This window comes from Podospora pseudoanserina, chromosome 2, assembly GCF_035222485.1.
Source record: "Podospora pseudoanserina strain CBS 124.78 chromosome 2, whole genome shotgun sequence".
NCBI lineage: Eukaryota > Fungi > Ascomycota > Sordariomycetes > Sordariales > Podosporaceae > Podospora > Podospora pseudoanserina.
The window spans coordinates 1545735-1569293 of NC_085921.1; the positions used below are offsets into that span (position 1 = coordinate 1545735).

The 23559-nt window shown below is 52.3% G+C and overlaps 7 protein-coding genes across 7 annotated transcripts; 6 read left to right on the forward strand and 1 right to left on the reverse strand.

The window, feature by feature from the left end:
- Positions 1-642: 642 nt before the first annotated feature.
- QC764_203338 (uncharacterized protein) lies at positions 643-1350 on the forward strand (the record flags this gene model as incomplete). The annotated part of the gene is made up of 3 exons (XM_062944033.1): positions 643-690; positions 846-1097; positions 1159-1350. The coding sequence occupies 3 exons, from the start codon at positions 643-645 to the stop codon at positions 1348-1350; spliced, it is 492 nt and encodes a 163-aa protein (XP_062802813.1).
- Positions 1351-3232: 1882 nt separating this feature from the next.
- QC764_0033800 (uncharacterized protein) lies at positions 3233-3859 on the forward strand (the record flags this gene model as incomplete). Its single annotated transcript, XM_062940216.1, has 3 exons — positions 3233-3325; positions 3659-3715; positions 3782-3859. The coding sequence occupies 3 exons, from the start codon at positions 3233-3235 to the stop codon at positions 3857-3859; spliced, it is 228 nt and encodes a 75-aa protein (XP_062802814.1).
- Positions 3860-4078: 219 nt separating this feature from the next.
- QC764_0033810 (uncharacterized protein) lies at positions 4079-4940 on the forward strand (the record flags this gene model as incomplete). Its single annotated transcript, XM_062940217.1, has 2 exons — positions 4079-4135; positions 4201-4940. 2 exons carry the CDS (start codon positions 4079-4081, stop codon positions 4468-4470), a joined length of 327 nt encoding a protein of 108 aa, XP_062802815.1. The 3' UTR covers positions 4471-4940.
- A 768-nt stretch (positions 4941-5708) lies between these two features.
- QC764_203340 (uncharacterized protein) lies at positions 5709-9914 on the reverse strand. The gene is made up of 4 exons (XM_062944034.1): positions 8298-9914; positions 7310-8091; positions 6414-7227; positions 5709-6341 (listed from the first exon to the last, which is right to left on the reverse strand). The coding sequence occupies exons 3-4, from the start codon at positions 7160-7162 to the stop codon at positions 6245-6247; spliced, it is 846 nt and encodes a 281-aa protein (XP_062802816.1). The 5' UTR covers positions 7163-7227; positions 7310-8091; positions 8298-9914; the 3' UTR covers positions 5709-6244.
- Positions 9915-10979: 1065 nt separating this feature from the next.
- Positions 10980-15689, forward strand: IRC22 (Increased recombination centers protein 22). The gene is made up of 3 exons (XM_062944035.1): positions 10980-14325; positions 14465-14922; positions 14976-15689. The coding sequence occupies exons 1-3, from the start codon at positions 14254-14256 to the stop codon at positions 15256-15258; spliced, it is 813 nt and encodes a 270-aa protein (XP_062802817.1). The 5' UTR covers positions 10980-14253; the 3' UTR covers positions 15259-15689.
- Positions 15690-16331: 642 nt separating this feature from the next.
- QC764_203355 (uncharacterized protein) lies at positions 16332-16805 on the forward strand (the record flags this gene model as incomplete). Its single annotated transcript, XM_062944036.1, has 2 exons — positions 16332-16724; positions 16746-16805. The coding sequence occupies 2 exons, from the start codon at positions 16332-16334 to the stop codon at positions 16803-16805; spliced, it is 453 nt and encodes a 150-aa protein (XP_062802818.1).
- A 793-nt stretch (positions 16806-17598) lies between these two features.
- On the forward strand, positions 17599-22031 carry ucp12 (putative ATP-dependent RNA helicase ucp12; the record flags this gene model as incomplete). Its single annotated transcript, XM_062944037.1, has 3 exons — positions 17599-18425; positions 18488-21558; positions 21631-22031. 3 exons carry the CDS (start codon positions 17599-17601, stop codon positions 21885-21887), a joined length of 4155 nt encoding a protein of 1384 aa, XP_062802819.1. The 3' UTR covers positions 21888-22031.
- Between the last annotated feature and the right edge of the window lie 1528 nt (positions 22032-23559).

Here is a 23559-nt window from a genome sequence, read left to right on the forward strand (position 1 = left end):
TCCCATCTGAACCGTTGAAGACAACACATACGCTGCCTCTGCATTGGGTCTACTCCAGGCTTTTACTAATGACTGGGCTGTTGTTATTGCTCAACAATACGAAGAAATACAGACGAAAGGTGGCAGGTGGGAAGGTAAGTTGTTAGACTCACCGAAGAGATTGCGTAAGAGTTTTCCGAGTCTATGAAGACAATACATAGTTCCACGTGATGCCCTAAGAGTCAAAGACAACAATACGACCATGGCACTTGCCCCAATAGCAATTACAGGAAAAAGAGGGCACGTGCGCACAAGAAAATGTCTTCTTATCTAGACTTATGGAAGACCTAATTTCCGCCTTATTTGAGAGAATAAAGACAATACGTCGTTGTTCGTCTGAAGTCCAAGGCAACACGGCTTTGGCACTTGCCTTGATAGAAAAACGCTCGGGCCACTTGAGAAGACTCTCTGGTATATATATTTCGTTCCTATGGCTTTTTCTCCCTCTCTTCCTCTCTTTTTCTCTTCTTCACAGCTCTCACATTGGAAGTTTTCTTTTCGTCTTGAAGCCACTATTTTCTTGTCTTGAAGCTACTTTTTTTGTCTTCACCCGTTTTTGTCCCACAATTAACGTGAAAATACCTAACATCAAGCATTGCCAAGATGTACCAGTATCAGGCCAGTCCCACCGAGCTCGCCCTCATAGGCCGTGTAAGTCTTCCCTTCAACCATCAACCCACCCGCCATGAGATCTCAAAAGCTAAACCCCTCTGCGGGACCACATCGCCCCTCTTATGGACCCCTACCTCACCATCACCAACCGGCCCCCCACCGTCACCCACCTACACATGTTCACTCCCATCTAGAGCACCCTCTCGGAAAAGTTGACTGAGTTTGACTTCAAAGCCCCGACCGAAAAGGCCAAGAACATCCCCGACATCCTCGAGAGCGCCAACACGGCCCTCGCCCAGATCACCAGCACCTCCAGCCTCTCCCTCCACGGGAACTTTGCCGCTCTCGAGACGATCCGGAAGATTCTTACTTACCGCGCTATTTTGCGCGCTTGTTTGGTGCCGCGCGGGCGCGAATCCAGAAGCGAGCACGCTCGTCCAACACATGTGCGGGTGTACGGGTGCTGAGGTGCTGAACGAGGTTTTTTCGGGGCTGGTTCTGTGGCAGATGGACTGGTTGATTTTCAAGGATGGGGGGGCTTGGTTAGAGGATCTGGGGGTCTTGGCTGCTGAGGAGGAGGTGGGTTTGGTTTGGGGGGAGGTTAGGAGGGTTTGGCAGAGCATGATTGCGAGGAAGAGGGTTGTTTTGTTTGGGAAGGAGCAGAGGGAGGCGGAGATGAGGGAGTTTAGGAGGATTTAGGAGGGTGGTAGGAGGGGGGAGGTAGAAGGGGTGGTTGGTGAATGATGATGAGGCTGGTACTTGGGATATTTGGTGGAGTTGTATTTTGGTGGGTTTGGTGTTTGGGTTGTTTTATATCTGGGGTTTTTTGTTGCTGGTTTGGGGGGAGCGGGTTGAATGGTTATTTGGTTTCGTTGAAGCGCTGCAAAAGCGCCCGTCATCAACATGGTATTCGAAAGAATTTGAGATTAGTTGATATTGCCGCGGGATAACATTTGCCTGCCACGGCCACGGCCATGTTGTGCTTTCCTAGGTACTCATCCGAGCATTGAACATCAGACGCCTGAAGCCTGGTGACGACTCACCATATGACTAACAATGAACTTGGTGAGGATCACAATCTTGATGGCACTGGAGGAAGACGGCTGGTGGAAGGTGGAAAAGGGAGAGTTACTGGGGGACTGCTCCACGTGAAATGTTCTCACCAAGAAAGCGTGGCTAGGTGATCTTTCTGCAAGCAAGTGGGGATGATGGGGATGAAGGCAAACAGTGCTTCAGATGGTTGCTCTCATCCTATCTCGCTGATGAAACCAGCAGTTCCCCATACAGTTGCAGGAGAGAAAACAGAGCAACAATCCACTAGCAAACAGTAGACTTGGTCTTTCACTGCCTCCCACTTCTTGCTACCATAGCCCTTGTATGTTCCGGCCCCTGGCTCTGTTGCCCCCTAACAGCAACGACACGGTCTTATTGCTTTGTTTATATACATACCCACACCGCGAGCACCCAACAATATTCACTTTTTCTCGCAACATCTTCACCTCGCCTTCCATACGCCATCTCTGCAACAACATTGGCGGACTGCACTCAACACAACCCGACCGAGGTCATAGACCTGATGGATGACACCGATAACGATGTAATTTCCTTTGAAGCATTTTTTCCATTCGAATGCTAACATTCATGTAGACGTCCTACGACCAAAAGGCCGCCATCTTAAAGCTAGTTTCCTCACTCCCAGACCAAGCACTGCTGGAAACCATCATCGAAGCCGCCACAGAGCACCCCCTCGTCGCCAACCTCCTCCAGCAAAAAGCCACCCGAGCTAAAAAAAAAAAAAAAAAAAAAAAGCTCGCCAATACTGAATGAATGACTAAGACGAAGACAATAGTCGACATTTTGACTGTTTACTGCAAGCATATGGATCATGACTGGGGTGTGACACAGCAACCGGAGCGCATTGGGGCGGAAAGTCAGGGATCTTCTCGACTCGATATTCGAAATTGTCACGAGGGACCCCTCGCACAGCAAGTGTGATGCTATTGAGGCGATGGTGGTGCTGTTCAGCAATTTGGTGTATGCTGGTCTTGGTCAGCCGAGGAGTGTGGCACTCTCGATTTGAGCAGTAGCCATAGTGATCGACGACTGTTCTTCCCGCCCTGACGTGGTGTACCATGGACAGGGCACAAGTTTCTAAGCAGGGGAATACGTAATGTCACTGGAGAGGATTTTACAGCTGTGTTGTATCCAGACTTCAACAGAGCTTCGACATAATATCGTCAGTGAGGGCCGATATATCTCCCGATCTGATAAGAGCTTGCTTTACTTGACATCGAATTACAGAAACTGGCAATCTTTCAAAAACAACCAATAGGTATTACAAGATACTTGCAAAGCTGGTCTTAGTGTCTGTGATATGTCAATGGCCGTGGGAAGGCTCTTTCCCCGCCTTCCATTTATTGCCCCCTCGGTTGCTCCTGCCTTTTGTGAAAGCGATGCGACCCCGCGACCTCGCACTGTTTGTTTACTTTTGTGGGTGCTCAAATTTTCTCTGCTGCTTTTTCTCTCTTGCTCTTTCTGCCTTCTCTCCCCACCCAGCACTTCGACTTTCGCCACCATCACCATGGCAAAGTACCAACCGGCCAAGCTGGAGGAGGCCGACACTTCTACACAGGTGGATAGATCACTTCACCGTCAGCTCAACACATCCAAGGTGGTGAGGACCAAAAGATGCGACCTCCGTGATCGAAGGGGTTTCATACAAATTCATGGATGTCCCTCCCATTGCGGTTCTCGTTGACTAGCCCGAAAAGCAGGGCATTGAGATGTGAACGAGGGCTCTTCACCGCCTTCCATGGGCTCCTGCCTTCTTTTGCTCCTGCCTTGTTGCTCCTTCCGTTTTTAATTGGGCACAAAACGGCTCTCCTTGACCACACAATTTCACTGGGTTATTTTTCGTGGGTGCCAAAATTCTCTTCTCCTCCCTCATCTCTTTTTCGCCCATAATCAGCCAACCCCTCAGTTCACCATACTGACCACGGCCCCCGAGTCAGGCGAGAAAGCGACCCCAGCCTCGAAGGAGGTTAAGGGAGTGGTTTATCCCAAGGTAAGTCGTCGCGCCGTACCTATATTTCCATGTCTTGAGAAGCGGAAGCTAATAGTGTTTCTCAAGCGCCGTCGGTCCATTCGTCAGAGCGCTATGACCGTTTCGACTTCCATGTTTGTACCAGCTGTTTGCGGTTATCAGTGAGGACATCAGTGAACAGGCGGTCGGAGGTGCCCGTGAGAATGGTAGTCTCCAGGTCGGCACCTTCCTCAAGCCCCTGCCTCCCATCGCTCCTGCCACCCGTGGTCAGCGGCTCCTAAGGGCCTACACTAGGTTATTAGGCTACCTTTTTGTCCCCAGGAAATTGCTTCTCTCTTTTCTCTTCTACACCCCACATTCAACCTCGCACTCGCAGCCACCACCATGGCAAACATCAAGACGGAGACCGCGGATGAGGGTGTGACTGCTGCCGACCCCGGCGTAAGTTCCTGTTCATTTCTAACGGAGTATTCAAGCGACTAACCGAATATTCGTGGCCATTCTAGGCTATCAAGAAAGCCCCATTTTCCATGGTGGAGTCCGAGTTGCGAGAGATCTTGGTGCTGGCCATAGATCGCCACCCCGCAATACATCCCATTGTCCAACGGCACCTTGACAGGCTTCGGGACAGCAATCTAGGCGGTTTCCAAGACGACTTTGAGAAAACCCGTTGCGAAGTTTACGCATGTGCTTCAGAGCCTTGTTATTCCGACCCCCAGGCAATCGGAGCATGCATCAAGCGATACTTTGAGAAGCTTCTGAACGTGGCTACCTGAGAGTCACCATATGAGGTGAGGTATTCGGCGGTGGAGTGGTTACTTCGCGTGCTGGACCTACTTGTTTTCACCAGCGATCCTCATGACGTGAGAAAAGAGATCTGGAGCCATACAGATGGCTCTTGCTTGAAACTAGTGATGCTGGTTTGCCGCTTCAGAACTGCTGAGAGAGGTCGGCTCCTTCGCGATCACAACAGCCTGATCATGCTCAAGATGGACTTGATCACAGCGAATGCCAAGGATCTCCCCGAACTTCTTCGCGAATTCGAGCCAACTATCCACATTATTAAAAGCTGGAGAGCTGACTCAAGGGGCTAAGGAAAATGAGGGAATGAACGGTGGGCCGGAGTTGGAGGCTGACCAGAGGAAACTACATTGCCGGAGTGCTCAAAGGATTGCGAAGGACAAGGAACAATGGGAACAACCTGCAGATAGCTTCACTTTGAAGACAATCACAACCCCTCTTTCACTACCAGCTTCTCTGATGTGACACAAACTCAAACCCCCATCTATCATCCCAATGACCATCCCACCACCGACGCAGCACATCTCACTAACTTGACAGCCACCAAAAAAGCACCCAGACCCAACCACGGCAGCCCCTTCCCAGAAAAGACAACCCCCACCCCAGCGTCGTATCCACCGACCCGACAACTCGGAACGCTGCCCATCAAAAGAGGCGTAGAGAAGTCAACACACACACGCCGAACAACCCAACGAGCCTGACCGCCTACTTCGCATAGCCCGTCGTGAAATATAAAATCTCCTTACCTCCTCTCCGTCTACAGACTGTAGAACCTGTTCATCATTGTCGCCCCTGCAGTCACAGCGCCATGATCAAAACAAATACACCAAAACAACCACCACCATCACCACCACCACCATCAAGTCCTACAGACAGTGAGTACACTCTTCAGCGACAGCACAATCGCGACCTCCTGGCCTTCACCCATCTACACAATGACGTCTTTCATAAAATTGTATAAAAGCCAAAGTCCAAACCCCTGTGTAACACCGACCCTCCCTCCCCCTTGTCCACACAGCATGACATAAAACCCTCCCCCTTAACTAACCCCTTCAACCCAGAACCAAATCAACAAACCAATCCAACGCGCACCTACTTCCAACCGTTTCACAACATATCACCCTCCCCAGCCCAGTTACACAGCCCATATCACAACCCTGCCATCCCTCATGCACCTACCCACCACCACCTCCAACAACAACCCATCCCCATTCACACATCCAACCCCGCCCTATCATTCATCATACACTTCTCACAATCACAAACCCAAAAACTCCAGACACCAATCATCCATTCATTCACCTCTACCCAACATCATCATCCGTTCATGACTCATCCGGCTGTCTCTTCGTACACATTCCCCCCATCTCCATCATCATCATCTCGTGTCAAAAAGGCCATGCCATACTGCTGGTATCTTCTCCCCTACACACCCCGCTCATGAACTTCGTCAAGGTCTAATAACCTGTCCCAAAATGAAACCAACTAAAACCATCCATCCCAATATATCAACAAAAAAGCTTAACGGAAAGAGAAGAGAAGAAAAGAAATCATCGTAACCCACCCGCCCCCTTTGTACCCCGCTTGCTATGCCCGAGCCGACACAAAGACAGAAAATGCCACCATCCCGAAAAGCCCAAGCCCACAATGCCATGGTTTAACCCCAAAAGAAATGACAGCCATATAAAAAAGAAAATTTCGTCAAGTAAAGTATACAGCCCTGCCCTCTTCTCTCTCATGTTGTGTTTCTCAGTTTTCTTCCCTCTTGATATAAGGCTTCCCTCGTCGTCCGTGTCCGCCCGGTGGGGGGGTGTTAATCGCTGCCAGTCCTCTAGGTCCCACCATCCTGTTTTCTATTTCGTTAGTCAGCTGTCCTTCCCTTTCTTCCCCGCCTCTGCCAGCCAGAGTAAAGACTTACCAATCCTGCATGGCCAACCACTCGCTCCACGCCGCCTCGGCCGCCTGAATCTCCTTCTCCGTCGTGTTTTGCAACGGCTTCAAAAATGGTATCGTCTCCTCTGCCCCCATGTCATACGCCGCCTTGACATCCAGCCAGCTGTTGCTCTTTGTCGCAAACAGATAATTCCTCCTCTCCTGCTCGTGGAACTGCCCTATCCCTCTCTGCCAGTCGTCCCCAAAGAACCCATGGAGCACGGCCGGAAAGTCAAACCCGGTCGCCACCAGTCGGCGGATATACGGTAGCAGCGAGATGTGGGATGGGAATCCCCCTAACAGACCTGCCCCCCCGGGCCCAGCCATCCCCGGTCCAACACCGGCTGCTCGACCCGACGAGCCCTGTGCGCCAAACCCGGCAGCTAATCCAGGGCCACCACCCGAAGGGGAATTGGCCTGCGAGGACAAGACGGGATTTGTGGATCTCTGAAAGGGCAGCTGGATGTTGACAAAGGCGGCGAGGGCCTGGATCGGACCTTCGTACTGGGCGTGGTCGAGAAAGTATCGCAAACAGGACTGGAAGTAGGGATGCCACTCGAAGATGTCGAACTGGGCGTCGGCAAAGGGCTGGACGGGAGGACTGTTACTAAAGTTCTGAGACGACCGGCACGAAGAGGGCTCGTTGTGAGGATAATAGAAGGCTGGAGCCGGCCCGGAGGGAGACCAAAATACCTGTTCCCCTTGGAAGTTGTCACCTGGCCGAGGCATCGCCATGGTCGGTGTTGGTTTCGTTGGACGAACGGGGGGTGTTCGATGTTCCAAGTCCCTGAAGTGGAGAACTGTGTTGGTGTCAGCAGTGTTGGTTGTCAACACACACAATTGCACACGAAAGCCAAGAGAGCAAAGCAGATGGTTCAGTACCCAGGAGTCCAACGTGTCTAATAACACAATTCTTGAAGGGAGACAGCCTGAGCAGCGGGTGGTTTGTTGGTCGTCTTCGCTCTCAGACCTCTTCTCGAATGTTGGAAGGATGGAAGCGTCCACTGCTCGCGTGTGAATCTGCACTGAACTGTCGGCAACAACAGCCTGGTACAGGTCGGTTGGAACGTTGATCAAGCGAGGTACTGCGCTACAGCTGGAAATAGATACAGCATGAAAGATTGCCACCAGGCGGACACGGGGGAGGTCTGGGGATAAGATGGGGGGATGATGAATGGGGGCGGCAACTGCGTTAGGGCGCTTGGGAGGGATCCTTTTTATAGCCGCCCGCGCTTGACCAAACCTTGGGACGACGTGCATATGCCTGCCCCGGGAAAAATAGCAAGAAAAAAAAACGTGTTGCGTGAGAGGACAATGCAGCCCACAGGACAACAACGCTCAAGAGCCTGCGACCCTGACGAAGCCAAGACAGCCTGACGGCAAGGCGAGGATGCCGCTGCAGCTGAGCCGTAGTTAGCTCCCGGGGAGAGAACAGGGTCCACGGTACCTGGTGCACAGCTGCGGAAGATTCGTAAGATCAGTGGGGATGATGATGATCAACAGGATCCAAGAAGCTCTCATCGACCTACACACCGACTCTAGGCAGGGGGTATGCCATGCGCGGTACAGGGCAGGACCAGCATGACCAGCTTCGGGTCCGAGGGGGTCGATGCCTGCTACAGCAATCGATGGGCTTGTCGTAGAGCGCGTAGACGTATCATAGGCTGGTCATGGTGTCATCCGAAGTGGTCAATTAGCTGCTGATGACCAGAAGTAGTGGGAGAATCAGACAGGAGAGGCTCGATGCTGCCGACTTTCCGTGTCGGACTTCATCATCGGCAGCCAGGCACACCCGCCAGGGGCACAAAAGACAAGACGGAGAGGCTGTGGGAGAAGGGCGAATAAGGCTAGACAGGGGGTAGCTTCGTACCTACAACCTCTGATAGAGCTGCTGTTTGAGAGATAGTCTAAGCAAGGTGTGATATTGGTTCACGTATAGGCACGGGAGTCGGCTCTTGAGTAAATACCAAGGGTAGCAGCCAAGGGTAGCAGTTTTGTTAGGTGGTGGTGATATGTCGAGGCATGTCGAGTCGTTGGTGAGCAATAGTTGCGGACACTCCATCCAGAGGTCTGGCGGGGTGGAGAGTTGGGATGAGGCGCATCCAGGGTCCTTGGGGGTTGCCGGTCCGGGATCTGGCGGCCAAATCAAGATCCAGCATGGAAGCCGGCAGGGGCGTCGATGATGGCCCAGGATTGTCCAGGATGTGTTGGAGAAAGGCTGGAAAAAGAGGGCTGGGCGCGCCCGAGTCTCTGGGCCGCTGCAACCCTCTCACCCATCCCCCCTGTTCCGTGCGAAGCGGGCGGCGTCTGCTTCAGCTTCTGTGGCTCCGAGGGGCTAGACTAGCTCGTTTGAGCAAATGTTGCATCTTCTTTTGCCGATTACCAAAGCGACATGTGGTATAAATGTGTTGTTGCTGTTGTTGCTGTGAGTGGGAGAGCGGGAGACGGGAGTGGCAGGCGGTTCCCTCTTTGTCACCCCACTGTCTCTGGCCTGTGTATCCACTATCTGGGCTTGAGCCATGCAAGTAACACGCCACTGGCAACTTCCTTCTGCGAGGTTGCTCGTGCCATATTCAACATGTCGGTTAGGAAAATTTCATGAGGAAGGAGCAGTCTAGAGAATAACTGGGGATAGGAAAGCTCTACGTCATGACTCGGCAGGTGCTACTGCCGGGGGCTGCCTCTCGAGCCTATATTTGAAGTTCCCTGGGCCAAGAGTAACTTGGAGGAAATTCAATGGTGAAAGGCTGGAAGAAACGCTCCGGCAGTCAAGAAGATATCTGAAATAAAATCGCAAGGAGGGCTCCTTTTTGGATTGATATCCGCTGGGGGCAATATTGGCTGTATCATCACCAGTTCTTTTCGCACACAAGAAGTATGACGGTCGGACAAAGTCCCTTCCCTCCAACAATGTCAAGCTGACCGGGGTGAAGGTACACAGTGCGGCGTGGGTCGGTACCCCGGACGGAGCAAGTGGGAGGGGTCGCGGCAATATGGCTTGGCGGCCCACACTGACTTTGACTTCGGCGACCTTCAAGGTTGCTTCCGTTGAGGTGTCTGGTCACTTCTTCTTCCTCATGATCAGCGTCCATGGTTGACGAGTGTTGAAATTCCCTGATATCCAAATCTTTTCATTTTGGAAAGTAGCTGCAGGGACCAACAAAATGTGTGCCTGTCCGAGTACGGGCCGCGGTACGACGCAGCGCGGCAGCTTGTCAAAGCTTCTCCAGCCTTCATGGAACTGTTACAGGAGAGCACGCATATTCTGTTGCAGCACCTCATACCGCCTGTGACACCTGGCCTGTGCAGCATGTCCTGTGCACCTACATTCTTCTCATGATAACGACGGGATGGGACGAGTTTGAAAAGGTGGCGGCTCCGCGGCTCCGGAGAAATCGTCAACAACCGAATGCAACCCCCCTCTTCCTTCAGCTACGCCAGTATTCGAGCCTTGGAGCAGAAAGGCAGGAGGAGAGCAAGTATTGGTGACGGTCCGTTCTGAGCGATAAGACAGCTCGATGTGGTGAGTTTTTAGTGCACCTTTGATCCGTCCGCTCTGTCAAGACCATGTGCATCGTTCCAAGCGTGTGGTCCGGTGTGACAGCAGGCCGAGTATCATCTGTCGTGCTTCGCCCTCGACCCAGGAGAAATTCCGACATGCAGGTCGACGAACCGCCAATTGTCCAATATGAACCGCTTCCGCTGATGCTGTGATGGATGTCAATCAAAAAATAAAAAAATGCATAATGAACCCCCGAGGTCTTTCGGACACTTATCTTTACCAAGCACTCTCCTTCTTTTGGGGAACACAACTTTGTCACCGAGAGAGACTCCGAGGTAGGCTCGATTGCGGCCGGCGCACAGATACTTGGGTTGCAGCCGCTTGAACTTTGATATCTTCGGGACGCTCTCTTTTTGGTTCAAGAACACACGCCGCGTTTCCAATAGCACGCCTCGGCTCTCTAGCATCCTAACAACCCATATGCTCATCAAGTGTTGGTGCCATCTGAGAGATTTTGTGCACGCTTCAAGACGACAACAAATAATTCCAAAAGTATGTCACCGGCGCCCGCACTCGCACTGTGGGTAGTCGGCAAGCCTGCGGATCACACCAAACCCTAAAGGGTTAGGAGGAAGATCGTGAACCTGGATCCTGGGAATTAGGTGCGCAATTAATGGCGGCTTCGGCTTCAGCTACCGACGCTCCGAATCTGTAGAGAGCATGTACAGCTGAAAAATACATGGCACTTGCGCAAGTTCTGGTGAAGATCCGCGTACTCCGGTGAAGAGGACTCATTTCAGAGGGCGAGAGGCCGGCGCTCCAATGCAAGGGCGGAGACAGCAAATGACTCTGATTCTGCAATGAAAAGGCAGGAAGCGAGCATGTTGAGGTCTAGACCACAACCTGGAACTCCCTCAACTTTCCTCAGCATCTTGGCCCAATTCCGTTCTGAATGTATCGCCTCGTCTGATTGGTCAGGTTCAGGGTGGGCTACTGATGGGAGAAAAGCAACGACGTGCCTTGGCACCACCCACCACATGGACCCTTGCATCTTGACCTTTTGCGATTTGCAAACTGTTTTGCTTTCTTTTTTTTGTTTCCGGATCAGAGGTTGCAGGCAACCATGAGAGCCAGAAACCTTCAAGCATCTTGACAAATCCGAGTCCCCCTCTTCAGGGAGATGGCACGCTTGCTTAATTCAACCCAGTCCCACTCGAACCCCCAACACCACACACACATGACGTGATGCGTCCTGCTTTTTTATTCTTCTCAACCTCGGGCCTCTCGTCCCCCTTCTATCCGGTCAGCCAGTGCCCTTCCATTTTCTCCCATGGACTAGTAGGACACCAATCAGATGCCTCGGCGAGATCCCCGACGCCCATCTTTATCGAACTGATGCACACAGGCAATCAAGTCCAAACAGCCTCGCGGTTCCTGCGCCGTCGTTTTCATGGCTTTCATGGGACCGGCTTTTCTGTCTTGCAGAGCCCTTGTCTCAGCTTTACCGTTGACATGTTCCACCGTGTTTCCGTGGCTCTGTCGACTGCCTTGTGTCTAATGAAAGGGGTCGGTACACGAATTCTATCGAGGGTTGGCACTGACAGACGCTTGAAATACCACGATCCCCGGACTTTGCTGAACCCTTCTGCGATCTCACTCGGTACGAGAAAATCAACTTTCCGGAAAACAGGCGTCATGGCCGCTTCGACACCACGACGCTGTGGGCTCAGCCTTTTGGGGCAGCTTTGCAAGTTTACTCCCCCCCCCGCAGATTCCACTCGTTTTAGTTCATCGGTTTCAGCGCTTGGCTAACAGGACCATCGGAAAATTCTCCCCGTTCTGGATCTCCTTGCATCATACCTCGAGTGTCGTCTTCGCGTGCGGCTCAAGGAAGCTTGTCGAGGCAATGCCTTGAACATGTGCTTGGCGATGCGTATCGGGTCGGAAGCGTCGATGCCTTCACCATATCAGCAAGCGTGCTCTTAGCAAGTTCTGGTCACGGGGAGTAGCAACTCTCCTGTCTAGAAACCTCAGACCGTGCTCCGATGCGCTGCAAGTTGATTCAACGTCCAAATCAAAGGGTCCAGTGCCATCCCGGCAACCATGGCGCCCCGGGTGCTCGTGGTGGTACGTCTTGAGATATGTTGAGGCGCACGTCATGCATCTCGGTCGCAAGCAGCTGACGCTTATCGACCTCCCGCCAGCATCCGGTCATCTTTACGGAGCTGCAAGACCATCGCCTGCAGCTACCCGTCTTCAGACAGGGGCTATCCCAGATCTCGGGACACGATCAAGAACAAGCTCACCCGCGGCCTGGGATCGTTAGCCGTTGACAGGCTCGCCCTGCCGTGCTGGTTCGCATTAGTGGCCCCCCCTTGAAGAGCTCTTCACCTCTCCCCAGGACCCCTAAACCCACGGTCCCACCCGAAGAAGAAGTACCCAGCTCTTTCTTAGCGACCGTTTCTGGAGTTGAGACAAGCAGTCCCGTGGACGTCATTCCGCTGTGGCTTCCCGGTGTGATTGGTTTCACTGGTACCTCGACATGCTGCAGCTGTTTCTTCCGAACACATGAGTGCCTTCTCTCTGGGTCGGCCATCCCTCCCTCTCCTCGCTTGAATGACGAGGCTCTGTTTCGTTTCGCAGGGCTCATCAGCCAAGACAGACCCCTGGTTGGGATCTTTCATTTTTCAGGGTCCAAGGACAATTTCTTCACTTTCCCAAGGCTGTGTCACCGCACACTTGTTCGGTCATTTTTTCCCAGTTCTTGGTTTTGGACACCGAACCCCCGGCTTGCTCGCCCAGGGCCAAATGCAGCTGGGGACCCTTCAGCCCAATCATTTCAATCGATAGGCAGCACACGGGGGAGAAGCTAAAAAGCTAGGTTTGCGCGCGTTCGATGCTGTCACCTCTTGATCCTGGCCTTCTAGTCGAAAAGTTCGATCACGATGAACCCCTATCTTCTCTCGATCGTGACCCCCCAGGAGATTTATCCTCTGCTGTGGCCCCCAACATTCAGCTGTATGGCTTTGATGCCCGTTCCAAGTTGATGTCATCTCCGCCTGCTGCACGTTTCCCGAGTCCGCAGTCATCGGGGTCTTCAGTCTGGCATCGATCGATAAGCATGGGGAGGTTCAGATAGTTTGCAGATCGATCAATCATAGGAAAGCTGTGTTGTTCAGATCAGATATGACCGAATGATTCTGGAGACCAGTTATCGTCATGAGATGGACATTGCAACAGCCGGTTACGTCACGACGCGGCGGGGGTTTGTGTCCGACTGTGCTGCTGTAACAAAAACAACAACAGGAACACGGAACAGTCATATCTTGGATGCAATTCCAATTCGCTATCTTTCCAGCGTTTATTTCCTTCCTGCTGCAACAACATCTCCATGATCTTCCAACCTCCCTCAGTACATCGTGTACTCTCATGTTTTTGCTCAACCAAGTTGGGGGAGCCTTTAACTGCAATCCTGCTTGGTTCCGCAAGCTCCCTTTACGCTCTGGTCTCGGGCGGTGTAGAGAGTCCATTTGAAGCCCCCTCGGTACAAATATCATACTTTTTTAATTTTTTATTTAGTATTTTATTTATATATATATCTTCTCATGGCCATGATTGATTAGAAATGCTAGACTAATTTTTATACAAGCGATCACTTACCTATGTGCCTGCTCAAACAAGGCATGCTGCGAAAAGAAGGGTCTGTTCGAGTCAAAGGGTGCTTGATTAATGTGCTTGTTGGAGACATCACTTTGGACGCCATGTTAGCGGATGAATCTACCTAGACTGAATCATATGTATTAATGAAAGGCCTTCTCAGGGTGAACAATACAGCTTGTCTCTTTGGAATCAGTAAAGGGGGGGTTGTCTGGGCAGGGTTAGGTCACTGCAACTCAGGGTTGAACATGGAGAAAGACTGCTTGAGGCCCTTTGATGTAAGCTCATGAGCTGAAAGTCAGTCTCTCTGGATGGATAGAGCACAACACAGATAAGATTTCCTCACACTTTGTAGCCAAGCTTACGTCAACAGATACACAGCTGCCAACAGCAAAGTGAATTCCGCCAAGTGAATTATCGTGGCCGGCCTCGATAGGTGCATCTTGGGAGCCACCCCCCTGTTGATAGCGCTCGGACCAGCATTTGGGAGCTGTGACGCTAGGGGGGTGCCACTCCAAGGCCAGATTGCACACATCACTTTTTTACGTGATCGACTGTCACACTCTCTGCTCTGCTTGCTTCCAAGCTTCCTCTTGGTACTTGGATTTTCTTCTTCATTCTTCTCTTTCTCAACCTCGTCAACCCCCCGTCTGGAGCTCGGTACACAATGGTCAACTTCAAGTGGTCTTCTCTTGCTTTGCTCGCTCTGCGCGCCGCCACCGTCTTTGCTCAGGACGATGTAAGTCCCAATGGTTCCGTCATCGCGCCACCTCACCTCGACAGCTCGAGCTCCCCGTCTAGCTTCACCGTCGCGCAAAACTATCAATTGGCATCGCAGCTTCGAGATTTGCAAAGGCTAACGTAGCATCAACCTCCAGGCCGACGCCGAGCCCAATGTTTCGACTGCCGCCGAGACTCCAGAGCTCAAGGCCGATATCGAAACCACCTTCCCCGACTCTGATATCTTTGGTGTGAAGCTCGTCAATAACCGCATCAACAAGGCCCTCATTCAGATCACCAATAATGAGGCGACTCCAATTGACGTTGTCTACATCGGCGGTGCTTTCAAGACCACCCAACCCCTCCCCGAGGATGCTCCTGCCTGGGGCGCCATTATCCGCAACTTGACCGCTGTCAAGGTCGAGGCCTCGATTCCTCCTGGTGGCAAGCACCAGATCCCTTTCCAGTTCACTCAGGATATGAACCCCCAGGATGTCATTCTTGACCTCATGGCGGTCATTACCCACGCCGAGTCCGGTCACGTCTACCAGGTTCTCGCCCACTCCGGTCCCGCCACCATTGTTGAACCCCCTACCAGCATCTTCGACCCTCAGATGTATGTGTTTCCGACATGAGCCTGACCGATGATGGTTACTAACTCTTCTCCAGCATCTTCCTCTACCTCTTCCTCACCGGTCTCTTCGGCGCCACCCTCTACTTCGTCTACAAGACCTGGATCGAGGCCCTCTTCCCCCAAACCCGCCGCGTTCCCGCCGTCAAGGGCAAGAAGGTTAAGAAGGTTGAGGTTGAGCCCCTCTCTGGCTCCGAGTCGGCCGGTGCCACCAGCACTGGTGCTGACAAGGACTACGATGAGGCCTGGATCCCCACCCACCACATCAACCGCCCCGTCGCCAAGCGCGTCAAGAGCAGTGCCAGCGGCAAGGCTAAATAAATTTGGACCAGCCACGATATATAGATGGGAGGAACGAGCGTTGGGACAGGTTGACTCCTTGTCCTTTCGGGTGTAAGATGGGTTTTGCGGTTATAGCGGGGTTGGTTTGGCAAGGGTAGGTAGGGTGCATTTTACAAATCTGGCGGGCATTATTTATACAAATTTTACTTGCCTGGAAACTGGACTGGGATATTGGGCAGGTCTGTATGATGAAGTAAGAAAAAAGTTGGGTGCGTGCTTTTTTGTATGTACTATATGCTTCGTATGTTGGTCTGGAATCTATGAATTAATGTCTGATGTTGAGCGGTGGGGTGTGACACGTGGACGCGTTTGGGACGGAGGGGACGTGTCTGAGGTTGGAGATCTCGTGTATCTTGCAATGGGTGATGGGCACGCTTCTGCATGGGACTATATGGCATGGTATACGTCGGAGATGTTGAACTGGAGCGCGTTCTGCAACATGTGGTTCTGTAGGATACCAGCCAGACAGTTGAGCCCATCAATGGGTGGCATTCAACGCGTCAAAGATTGCCAAAAACATCATGCGACGTCCAATTCAACAGCGATCAATTGATTCACATACAAAAATCGCAAAAAATCGCAAAAAAAAAAAAAAGAAAAGAAAAGAAAAAAAGACCAAAAGATAACGGACTTCCCAAACGCCCCGCGGAAATGTTTTGATGTTTGGGTTAAAACCTGGACAGGTTGTACGCGGTAGTGGGAGTTTTCCGGATGGGGCGGGCACTGATCTCATTTCTGGGTAGAGAAGGGAGGATGGGTGGGGGGGGGGCGCCAGGGCAAGTGCTGTGTGATTTTACCGGCTGATTTAATTCCCCAATTTAATTCTCATTTTCTTTTTTTTTTTTTTTTTTTTTTTTTTTTCCTGCATCTGTCCTTTCTTTCTCCCATTTACAAACAAAAACCAACCTGCAAAGAAACAACATTTTTCTCTCTTGAGGAATTTTACTTGCTCAATTTATTGCGCAATTGTTTTGAAAACGCGCGCCGATTTGAACTAGACAGGACAACAAAAAACAACCAAGCAGCAGCTACCACCCCACCAGAACAACAAAATGGCATCCACCGCCCCAGACAGCGGCGCCACCCCCGTCAAGCGCGGCCGCGGCCGCCCCCCCAAGCCGGAGCATGAGAAGAAGCCGAAGCCGGTGCCTAGCGGGCGTGGGAGGGGAAGGCCCAAGGGGAGTGGTGGTGGTGTGAAGAAGAGTGCTGCGGCGACGCCGAAGAAGACGGAGACGACGGCTAGAGCGAAGGCTATGAAGGCGAATGCTGATAAGGTGGAGGCTGAGGCTGAGGCGGCGAAGGTTAAGGCTGGTAATGTTGGGGGTACAGGGAAGAAGAGAGGGCGGCCGCCGGGGGGAGCGGCTACGGTTAAGAAGACGGAGAGTGTTAAGAGGGGGGGGCCGAAGGGTAGGGGGAAGAAGAAGGAGGTTAGTGAGGAGGCGGAGGCGGAGGCGGAGGCGGAGGAGGAGGAGGAGGAGGCGGGGGGGGATGAGGGAGGGGAGGGGGAGGGCGAGGAGAGTTCTTAGGAGGATTGGAAGGGACTGGAGAGTGGTGAGGATGGGGAGGGGGAAGAAAGTGATGGGGAGGAGGACGAGGAGGAGGACGAGGGGGAGGAGGAGATAGAGGATTAGGGAGGGGGATTCGTCTCTTTTGTATGGTGTGGGTTATTGGGTGGGGTTAGGCGTGTGAAAGTGCGTTATGGAGTTTACTTATCTGCTAGGGAAGTGTCGTTTTTTGGGGGGGAGATCAAAGGCTTTTCGTTAATTGATATACATTTTTACTCAGCGATTGTCACGTCGATGTCTACCGCAATCTGTGCTTGAGGGGATGCCTGATGGTGCTTCTGAATACGCAAAATATATATGCAGCTACCCCGAATGCTACTATCCGTGGTGATCCCGCGCAAAAGGCCCAAGCGCTTCTCTTGAACCTCTGCCAAGCAATACTCTGCTCAACCCTGTTAAGCCTCAGGGGAGGGGCATCCAATCACTCCCTCGCCGTCAAACCTTTTGCTTTGCTCATTTCTTCGATAATCCTTTGCGCTCTTTCAGGGGAATCTCCCTCTTACTTTCTAGGGAGCTCTCATACGACTATGGAGAGCTGCGCACGACGACTGATTTCATTCCGGGGGTCTTTATTCGACACGACGTGAGAAAAAACAAATTTCACACCTTTCTTTGCACTGATTCATTCAGCCTGTTTTTTTGGGGGGGTTTTTTTTTTTTTTAAACAAACAACCAACAACAACTCTCTCCATCAACAATCCACATCAACAATCCACATCACCATCAGTTTTCATTTATCAACAACAGCATCAAAATGGCCAAACACAAGAAAACACCCGCCCCAGCCCCACCACCACCGGCAGCATCATCCGCTGGGAAGAGCTCGTCGTCCAGCGGGAAAAAAGACACCAAGAAGAAATCCCCAGCAGCCGAAGACGACAGTTTCATCGTCTTCACCAACTCAGACAAGGACCCCAAGCGCCGCACAGGTGGTGGTCCCAGCAAAGGCGGTCCTTCCTCCGCTGGTCAGCAACAAGAAAGTATTGACTCTGGCCCCCCAAAACCAACAGTCAAGCAAATCATCGGCGGCGCTTCCTGGACGGGAAAACTACCAGTCAATCTCCTCTCTGAGCACTGCCAACGCCAGAAATGGGATCGTCCAGAGTACAACACCATGAAGACCAAGGATGGGTTTTCGGTTATCGTCTGTTTATCTGCTCGCAACCCGAAAACGCAAGAAGTGACGAAATTGCCGCCTTTTAAACTGCCGCCTAGTCATGTCCATTTGGCGATTAAACCGACTGCGTTGGAGGCGAAGCATTTCGCGGCGACGTATGCGCTTTTTAGGGTTTGTAGTATGAAGAATATTCATATGACGCTGCCGCCGGATCATAGGGGGTATTGGAAGGAGTTGGAGCAGTTGAAGAGGGAGGATGTGAAGGAGGGGAAGGGGTGGATGTATGAGGCTGATCCGTTCCAGGCCTTGAGGGAGAGGGAGGAGGCGAAGAGGGAGGCGGAGAAGAAAAGGGCGCAGGTTCAGGCTGCGAGGGAGAAGCAGCTGCAGGAGCAGGCGAGCTTTGGGGGGGTACCGATGAGGGGACCGGGTGGGGGTCGGGAGCGGGAGGAGGAGGTGGTGGGGGGGTGAGTAATTTGATGAGGGGGTGGGCTACGGTGCCCAAGATTGAGATGGGTGGGAAGACTAGGACGCAGCTGGAGGAGATTTTGAGGAGGGAGACGGTGTGGAATCCGCATGGGGTGGTGATGACGGAGAGGCAGAAGGGGGAGATTGTGAGGGAGTTGAAGGGGCTGGGGTTTAGGCAGAGCCACGTGGAGGAGGCGGTGGAGGAGTGTAAGGATCGGGAGGAGACGTTGGAGTGGTTGCTGGTGCATATTCCGGAGGATGATTTGCCTAGGTGGGCGCTGCCGGAGAAGTATAGCGCGGGAGTTACGGTTGCTGCGACGGATTTGAGGAGGGAGGGGGCGATCAAGCGGTTGGCGGAGTCGGGGTATTCGGTTGATTTGGTGAGGAAGATCTATGATGCCAATGGGGGTGATGAAGGGAAGGCTGCTTGCGCTCTGCAGGAGTTGCTATTGGCGAGCGGGAGTGGTGAGCAGGAAAAGGCGCAGGAGGAAGAGCTTGATACCTGGAGGGACTCGGATGAGTGCTGGGAGGAGGAGATGGCTACTCTCGAGGCGAGCTTTGGTGATCTCTACTCGAGCAGCTCGCCTGAGGTGTGCAAGATTCGGCTGGAGGGGGTTGTTAACGGGACTCACAAGGATGTGGAGACATACTTGCAGTTCCGAAAATCGCCCGAGTATCCTGCGCAGGTCATCTTGGCCATCGAGGCCCAGCTTCCGGCGTACATCAAGTTGAGCATCATCAAGAAGGCGTTGGCGTATGCGAGGGAATCACTGCAGGGCGAGGAGACCAAGATTTATTTTATCGTGGATTGGATCCAGCAGAATATCAACGAGATTATCGAGAAGCCAGGCGCTTTGAGAGATGTTGCGGCAGTGGCATCGGCTGCCTCAGAAGTACCAAGACCAGTGGTCAAGTCATCACGGAAGCGGCAACGGTACCCGAAGCCCATCAATTGGACACCAAACCCGCAGAGCAAGCAGGAGTGGTTGGCCCGGACAGAGGCTCCCAACTACAAGAAGATGACGGCGCAGAGAGAAAGACTGCCGGCTTGGCAAGTTAGGCAGAGAGTTGTCCAGACTGTTCAGCAGAACCAAGTCACCATCATTTCTGGAGAGACGGGTTCCGGAAAGTCTACGCAGTCTGTTCAGTTCGTTCTGGATGACCTGTACGATCGGGGTCTTGGCGGGAGTGCCAACATTATCGTCACCCAGCCCCGTCGTATCTCTGCTCTCGGTCTTGCCGACCGTGTGGCTGAGGAGAGATGTACTCAGGTTGGGCAGGAGGTCGGTTTCTCGATTCGTGGCGAGCACAAGACAAGCCCGAGTACCAAGATCACTTTTGTGACCACTGGTGTGTTGCTCAGAAGATTGCAAACTTCTGGCGGCAGGGTTGAAGATGTGGTGGCATCTCTGGCTGACGTCAGTCACATCGTTATCGATGAAGTCCACGAGCGTAGCTTGGACACGGACTTCCTGTTGAGCATTGTTCGCGATGTTCTTTACAAACGGAGAGATCTCAAGCTTATCCTCATGAGCGCCACTCTTGACGCGTCTTCGTTTAGGGATTACTTCATGGTAGACAAGCAGAACGTCACGGTCGGTCTGGTCGAGATCGCGGGCCGCACATATCCTGTCAATGACTTCTACCTAGACGACATCATCCGTATCACTGGCTTCAGTGGTGGAAATCTCGGTGGTAGGAACGACTACTACGACGACAGCGCAAACCAGGCGTCTGGCAGAGATGTCGACCCCGTCAACAAGATTATCCAGAGACTGGGACACCGGATCAACTATGACCTGCTTGCTGATGTTGTCAAGGCAATCGATGAGGAGCTGTCAAGCTTGCAGAAGGCCGGTGGTATCTTGATCTTCTTGCCCGGCGTGGCAGAGATCAACAGAGCGTGCAACGTCCTGCGATCAGTCAGCTCTCTTCACGTCTTGCCGCTTCATGCCTCGTTGGAGACCAAGGAGCAAAAGAAGGTGTTCTTGTCACCGCCACCTGGCAAGAGAAAGATTGTCATCGCCACCAACGTTGCTGAGACGTCCATCACCATCGACGACATCGTTGCCGTTATCGACAGTGGTCGTGTCAAGGAGACGTCGTTTGACCCCCAGAACAACATGCGGAAGCTGGAAGAGACTTGGGCTTCTCGCGCAGCTTGCAAGCAGCGCCGTGGCCGTGCCGGCCGTGTGCAAGAGGGCAACTGCTACAAGCTCTACACACGAAACCTTGAGCAGCAGATGGCTGAGCGGCCTGAGCCTGAGATCAGGAGAGTTCCTCTTGAGCAACTGTGCCTGGCTGTGAGAGCGATGGGTATCCGTGATGTCAGCCATTTCTTGTCTCGGGCGCCGACGCCCCCTGAGGTGACAGCGGTCGAGGCGGCTATCAATATGCTTCGTCGGATGGGCGCTCTGGATGGCGATGAGCTGACGGCTCTTGGTCAACAACTGTCCTTGATCCCAGCTGATCTGAGGTGCGGTAAGCTCATGGTTTATGGTTCGATCTTCGGCTGCCTCGACGACTGTGTCAGCATTGCCGCCATCCTCAGCACCAAAAGCCCCTTCTTGTCGCCGCCAGACAAGCGCGAGGAGGCCAAACAGGCCAAAATGCGCTTCGCTAGAGGCGACGGTGACCTGCTCACTGACCTCCGCGCCTACCAAGAATTCGACGCCATGATGTCGGATCGCGTGCCTCAGCACCGCATCCGCCAATTCTGCTCCGAGAACTTCTTATCCTATCCCACCATGTCAGACATCTCTTCCACCCGCACCCAGTTTTACTCTAGCTTGACCGAGATGGGGATCATTCCCCGTTGGTATAACCCTCAAGCCTCACAGCAACAACAGCAGCAGTCGATGGTCCTCCTTCGTGCGTTGACAGCCTCTGCATTTTCCCCACAAATCTGCCGCATTCAGTTCCCCGACAAGAAGTTTGCTGCTTCCATGGCTGGTGCGGTGGAGTTGGATCCCGAAGCAAAGACGATCAAGTACTTTGCTCAGGAGAGCGGGAGGGTGTTTATCCACCCCAGCAGCACGCTGTTTGACTCGCAGGGGTTTTCGGGGCACGCGAGCTTTGTGTCGTATTTCAGCATGATTTCGACGAGCAAGATTTTTGTCAGGGATTTGACGCGTAAGTTTGTCCTGTTCTTTTTGAAGTGTTTGACATGGTGGGCTAACAAAAAAACAAAAAAAATGAAAATAGCATTCAACGCTTACACCCTCCTCCTCTTTTCTGGCGCCATTGAACTCGACACGCAGGGTCGTGGCCTGGTGGTGGACGGTTGGTTGAGACTGAGAGGCTGGGCGAGAATCGGTGTCTTGGTGTCGAGGCTGAGGGGCGTGATCGATAAGCTGATCGAGACAAAGGTCGAGAACCCGGGCGTGGACTTTGACAAGCAGAAGCAGGATGTGATCAGGTTGGTGGTGAAGATGATTGAGTTGGATGGGATGGATGCTTAGATGGGATTAGATAAAATAGGGTAGAATAGAGAATGGATGGATGATTTACGAACACTGTTGGGCTGTCCCAGGTGGTCGTGGTGGTAGATGCAGCTTGGTTATTATCGACAGCAAGAGGGGTGACACTGGAAGGAGCAAAGAAACTGGAAGGAGCAAAGAAACCATGGTTCGCATATTAGGTCAACCTCACAGCTTCCAACACCAGCTTCAATATTCTTCTACCAGGGCGCCCTTGTGGTCAGCACAAATGGTTAAGGATGTGGGAGCTTGCTATTACTGCCCCCACAAGCCGCGAGCTTGCAACCGATAGCTCCCCAGTTCGATTCCGGAGTAAAACCCACCCTAATAGGTTTTCGTAGCCGGCCACCTCTTTCAGACACTGGTCTGGCCGGGTTGGCCAGTGAGCTTTTTGGGGTGTCTAACATGAGTTAACCTATATTATATTGTGAGTTATGCCTTTAGGAGTAAAGTAGTAGGCCTACCAATTATGTTTTAAGGCATAATGCATAATATAATATAGGTTAACCTCTTTGTGCCTATCAATCATTTTGTCATGAGGGTAGCTGGTTAGGTGGTTGGTGATGCGATGTGGAAGGGTCGTTTTTGTTGTCGAGGTGGGGTGTCATGCCTTCCTCTGTAGGAGGATGGGGATGGGGATGATGACGTGTTTGAGAGGTCTGGCTGGTGAGTTCCCTTCGACTTTGCGGCCTGTTTCCCGGAGTGGTTCTCTCGTCGTGGACAAGTTCTGGGAGACTTTTTTCGCCTGACCACACACTTTTCTTCATGGATGAATGCTCTAACTGTCTACATCGCGCAAATCACTTTTTGCCCCAGCATTCTTCGCTCAGGACGACCATCACTGTGCTGATCAAGGTATGCCACTTGCCTTTTTGTTCAGGTGAATTCACCGAGGTGACAAGGCTGACACATTGCTTAGGGCGTCCGCCGGTGTACGAGCAACATCACGACGGGCATCGTTTCATCCCAACACTCCACCGACAAAATGTGCCAGATCACGCTCATCCACACCACCCCTGAGGTCACGTCATGCCCCTGGTGGCCTGTTGCCGGGGTGCCACTCTTGTTCCGCTTGACAACCACACCTTCGTGTACAGTTACTGTCCTTACTTCACTTACGATGAAGATTTCGAGAACTTCAAGTGTCCTTCAAGTTGTTATTGCTGGGTTGAGGGACGGGATAGTGCGTGGTGGGGGATTAATTTGGAGAGGTTCAAGGCAGCCTCGAGGCCGGACCTGAGGAAACTCGAGTCTCTATCCTTGAGCGGTTATGCGAGGGCTGGGAGAGGGCATGAGGATATGGTTTTGCAGTTTTTGAGCGAGAAATGAGTATAGCGTAGCGGCATTGGTTTCTGTTTCCGTCTGTCTAACCTCTGAGATCCACCCCGAGCTTTTGCTCTTGACGACCAGACTAAATGGAAGTGAATCGTTGCGCCCCGCCTCAAGTGAAAGACCATGCTCCTCTTGAGGTGGATAGATGACGAGTGGTTCTTCTCGTCTTAGAGGAAGTTATACAAATAGCTTCCTTTCAGTCTGCAAACTCTTTCCTTTTCCTCTCTCCATATCTATCAGATACATCAACGGATCCGTCAGTCAGGTACATCTTCTCGCTACATTTAGCTTCATCACTCAACCAGTTCCACGCCTCACCCAC